The sequence below is a fragment of the Miscanthus floridulus genome, chromosome 6, assembly GCF_019320115.1.
Source record: "Miscanthus floridulus cultivar M001 chromosome 6, ASM1932011v1, whole genome shotgun sequence".
Classification (NCBI taxonomy): Eukaryota; Viridiplantae; Streptophyta; class Magnoliopsida; order Poales; family Poaceae; genus Miscanthus; species Miscanthus floridulus.
The window spans coordinates 78,558,458-78,563,128 of NC_089585.1; the positions used below are offsets into that span (position 1 = coordinate 78,558,458).

The 4,671-nt window shown below is 50.1% G+C and overlaps 2 protein-coding genes across 2 annotated transcripts; one reads left to right on the forward strand and one right to left on the reverse strand.

Annotated features, from left to right (window-relative positions):
- The first annotated feature begins 2,135 nt into the window (after window positions 1–2,135).
- Window positions 2,136–2,811, forward strand: LOC136460731 (auxin-responsive protein SAUR71-like). The gene is made up of 2 exons (XM_066460317.1): window positions 2,136–2,332; window positions 2,622–2,811. The coding sequence occupies exons 1-2, from the start codon at window positions 2,136–2,138 to the stop codon at window positions 2,809–2,811; spliced, it is 387 nt and encodes a 128-aa protein (XP_066316414.1).
- Window positions 2,812–3,430: 619 nt separating this feature from the next.
- Window positions 3,431–4,288, reverse strand: LOC136458424 (histone H2B.1-like). Its single transcript, XM_066458359.1, has one exon. It carries the CDS (start codon window positions 4,198–4,200, stop codon window positions 3,739–3,741), a length of 462 nt encoding a protein of 153 aa, XP_066314456.1. The 5' UTR covers window positions 4,201–4,288; the 3' UTR covers window positions 3,431–3,738.
- Window positions 4,289–4,671: the final 383 nt, after the last annotated feature.

Consider the following 4,671-nt stretch of genomic DNA (forward strand, 5'->3'; position numbering starts at 1 on the left):
TCTATTTTGTGGGGGCTTCTATTTAAGCCCCATGGCCGGTTGAAGCTCATACCTTTGGCTATTTTCATTGACATAGCAATCTTATGAGCTTAGCCAAAGCCCTCCCACTCATCTCCATCATTGATTCATCATCTTTGTCAGATTGGGAGAGAATCCAAGTGCATTGCTTGAGTGTTTGCATCTAGAGGCACTTGGTGTTCGTGTTTCGCTGCGGGATTCGCTTGTTACTCTTTGTGGTTGCCGCCACCTAGATGGCTTGGAGCAGCGAGGATCATCGAGCGGAGGGTGGTGATTGTCTCCGGCTCCGATCGTGGTGATTGTGAGGGGTTCTTGACCTTTCTCCGGCGGAGAGCCAAAAGGTACTCTAGTGGATTGCTCATGGCTTGTGTGATCCTCATCCTGTGTTGGTTGTGCGGCACCCTATTGAGGGTTTGACGTGTGAAGCCAATTAGCGCATGAACCTCCAAGTGAGTGAATCGCCACAACGAGGACTAGCTTGCCGGCAAGCAAGTGAACCTCGGTAAAAAAATCATTGTGTTCATCATTGATTCCGAGGTGATTGGTCTTCATTGTTATTCATCCTTGTGATTGATTGGTTGCTTCATCTACACGGCGGTATAACCTTCTTGATCACTCTCTTTACATTACCGTAAACTAGTTGTCAAGCTCTTTAGTGTAGCTAGTTGTGAGAGCTTGCTTGCTTGGTTGGTGTGGCTCTTTAGTTAGCCTTTGAGAGCACACTAACATAGGGTAGTGTCATAGCTTCTGTGTGAATAGATACTATCTAAACTAGAATTGTGATAGGTGGCTTGCATTTTGAGTAGGCTAACGCAACACTTGCTTTGCCTCATAATTGTCTAACTATTTTGTTAAGTGTTGTTATAGAAATTTTTATTAGGTTATTCACCCCCCCTCTAGCCATTAGGACCTTTCACTTGACCAGGCCTTCCGGTCGGAGAGGCGGGCAGGAGTCGGAAGCGAGCGTCGTTCCTCCTTGGCCAGGCCATCCGGTCGGAGAGGCGGACCGAAGTCGGAAGCGGGCGTCGTTCCTCCTTGGCTAGGCCTTCCGGTCGGAGAGCCGGGCCGGAGTCGGAAGCGAGCGTCGTTCCTCTTTGGTCAGGCCTTCCGGTCGAAGAGGCGGGGCGAAATCGGAAGCGAGCGTCGTTTCTCCTTGGCCAGGCCTTCCGGTTGGAGACTGGATCGCCCTTCTGGCCTATCGTTAGATATTTGGGCCGGCCCAGGAGTTACGCGTCGTTCGCAACGTCGTTTGCTGGGCCGAGCTTTTGCTGGGAAGCAGGTCCATTAGGGACCCCGGGTTTATGAACTCGACATTTATACTGAATGGTATCAATGGCGGAGCCAGAAATTATACATAAGGGGGCAACTATAAAGGTTCAACTTGTAAAATTTGGGCACAGCTCAACTGGTTAGGTTCCTCGTGGTAAACGTATGGGTTAATTCATCGACTTAGCACGCGTACTTGCATATTCTTATATATGTATTGTAGGATTTAAGGCGATATTTTTTCAGTGGTAGGCGATATGTCAGTTAACAGCAAGGTTCTACGATGATTTTATAAATCTCAAGAACTAACCACCTAGTCTTTGCTTATAGTGATGATTTTATTATCTAGTGTTTTTTGGTTGTGCTCATATGAATAATTTTAATTTATTATATAGTTTGATTCTCCCTTAGTATTTTTTTGGCGTGATATGTTAGGGGGTACCAGCCCCCCTGGCTCAGTATAGGGATGACTTTTTTTATAACAGTATAGGGATGACTTAGTGCTGTAATATATATATCTTTATAAGTATAGGATGACTCCGTGCTGTAGTATATCGTTATAACAACATATCTCACTATGCGGCGCCGCTATATTTATGATGTGATGAGAGCCCCGGTCCATTATATAAAAGGAGGCAGGGAGCCACATGGCCACCACGCCAACCCCACCTCACCGCACCTCCAGCCGTTCCTGCCGCCGCAAGGTCCTGCAGCAGGGCTTTCTCTCATCCGTTATATAAAAGGAGGCAAGAGCCACATGGCCACCACCCCAACCCCACCTCACCGCACCTCCGGCCGACCCCGACGCCACAAGGTCGGGCTCTCTCCCTCTCCACCGCTCCCTCTCCAGCATGAAGCTCCTGTTCTGGCGTCTCTCCAACATGAAGCACCTGCTTCGGCGTCTCTTTCGCATGGCTACCGCGGCGTCCGCCAAGGCCTCGACCGTCGTGTCGCAGCTCTTCGACGCGCGGCGTCTGGGCGGCGATGCTCGCGTCCCGAAGGGCCACGTGGCTGTCTGCGTCAACGAGGAGGGCGGGCCCGTGGAGCGGTACGCCATGTGCGCCAAGCTTGGCTATGTTCGGCTAGGAAAGAACGGCTGGCTGGTGGCCTTTTTTCTAGCTAGAGCAGTGTTTTTCTCTCACAAAATTTCAACCTAAACAGTATTTCCAGCATGAGCAGTGTCGGATTTCATCCCAGCCGAACACTTTCCAGCATGAAGAGTGTTGGATTTCATCCCAGCTGGAATGAAATACGACACTGTTTATGCTAAAAATATTGTTCATGCTAAAATTTTGTGAGAGAAAAATGCTGCTCCGACCAGAAAAAAAAAAATAAAGGCAACCAGCCAGCCGTTCCGTCGGCCGCCCAACCTTCGCCGCGCAGGAGTACGGGTACGGCTACCCCGGCGCGCTCCACATCCCCTGCCCCGTCACCGACTTCCACGACCTCCTCCTCCAGCTCTCCTCCGCCTCCACCTGCGCCGCCGCGGACCACCCCGACGACGACGACGCGGCGCTCTGCTACTAATACTAGGCTTCGGATTCGGCTACGACGACACGGCGCAGGAGTATGGGGGAAAACCGACATCACTAGAACTATAGCAGTAACAGTCGCAGCTGAAGGTTGGGCAGGATGCACATTTCATGCTTGCCAGCTATAGTCTTTTTGAGTTTAGGTTGCCATTAATATATTAGAAATGGAACAGAAAGATAAGCCAACGACAAGCATTCGGAACATCAACAAGCTAATTCAGTTAGCACACTTATGGTCTCTGGAACATCAAAAAATTGTAAAGGTCAAGCAATTTGACAATAGGTGCTAAAACAAAAACACTTTTGCCTGGCTCAAGAGCTGCTCCCAGGCGTTCGATTCTGTCCGCCTGAGTACAGGATGCATGCCTGGCCGGCGAGGCAGCAATCAAACAGGCCCAAAGCAGTGGAGCATACAAGCTTCTTTGTTCTTACACATACTCAAGTTTTCATAATGCTGCCCATAATCACTGCTAGCCTTCACAAAGCAGTACAGCTGCAAGGGACAGGAAGAACTTACAAATCTACAAGTGCAAAAGAAATGGCAGGCAGGCAGTGACCATCTCCAAAAATTTCACATTTGAAAGTATTACCTAAGTTTCACAGTGGATACAAGATAGCAACAAGTATATGTTTGCATGCAAAAAAGGTCATGTTCTTCTACAAATAGCAATGCAAAAATCACAGAACTCTATCGAACTGAGCTAATAGAAAAGGCACCATGGTCATTCCAGATCCATCAGGGAGCAGCATGTCAAAAGCACAACCAACTAAATACTACATACCATTCATTTCCATCTCCATTGAACAGGGCAGATGATAATACTGCTACCAGATAAATTAACAGACGGAACCACGAATAGCACCCAACTACTAGTACCACCACCACCAGACACCCGTACAAACAAGAGGGGAGGGAACCTAGCTAAGACGAGGTGAACTTGGTGACGGCCTTCGTGCCTTCAGATACGGCGTGCTTGGCGAGCTCCCCGGGGAGGACGAGGCGGACGGAGGTCTGGATCTCGCGGGAGGTGATGGTGGGCTTCTTGTTGTAGCGCGCGAGCTTGGCGGCCTCAGCGGCGAGCTTCTCGAAGATGTCGTTGATGAAGGAGTTCATGATGGACATGGCCTTGGACGAGATGCCGATGTCCGGGTGCACCTGCTTGAGCACCTTGAAGATGTAGATCTTGTAGGTCTCCACGCTCTTCTTGGCCTTCTTCTTGCCCTTCTTGCCCTCGCCGTCCTTGCCGGCGCTGGACTTGCCCGCGGGGAGGCGCTTCTCCGCCTTCGGCTTCTTCCCTGCCGGGGCCTTCTCCGCCTTCTCGGCCGCGGGCTCCTCCTCCGCCGGCTTCTTCGCAGCCGGCTTCTTCTCAGCCTTGGGCGCCATCGATGCTGCGGCTTGATTCGAGGTGGGGGCGGCTTCGAGTTTTGCTCGGTCGGGTTTGGGGGTGGGGGATTCGCTGTGTTGGCTTGTGATTGATGAGGAGAAAGAGGCGAGGGGTGTGATCAGTTTATAGACCACAAGGGACGGGCGCTGATTGGTCTAAAGCCAAGTGCCCCGGATCGATGACGTGGGGAGGTGGGAGCCATGGGTGCTCCATCAAGTGGACGGCTGTGATGGGTTTCGACGCGGATTGCTGACGTGTCTGCTGGTGGGTTTTCGGGGCTCGCAGGCCGGAGAGGTGGGGCAGACTTCTGGGCTTTTGAGCTTGGGTAGTGTTTAGTTCCCAAAATTTTTTAAGATTCTTTGTCACATCAAATTTTTAGATGCATATATAAAGTATTAAATATAAATAAAAAATAAAATTAATTATATAGTTTAGACAAAATTCACGAGACGAATCTTTTAAGTCTAATT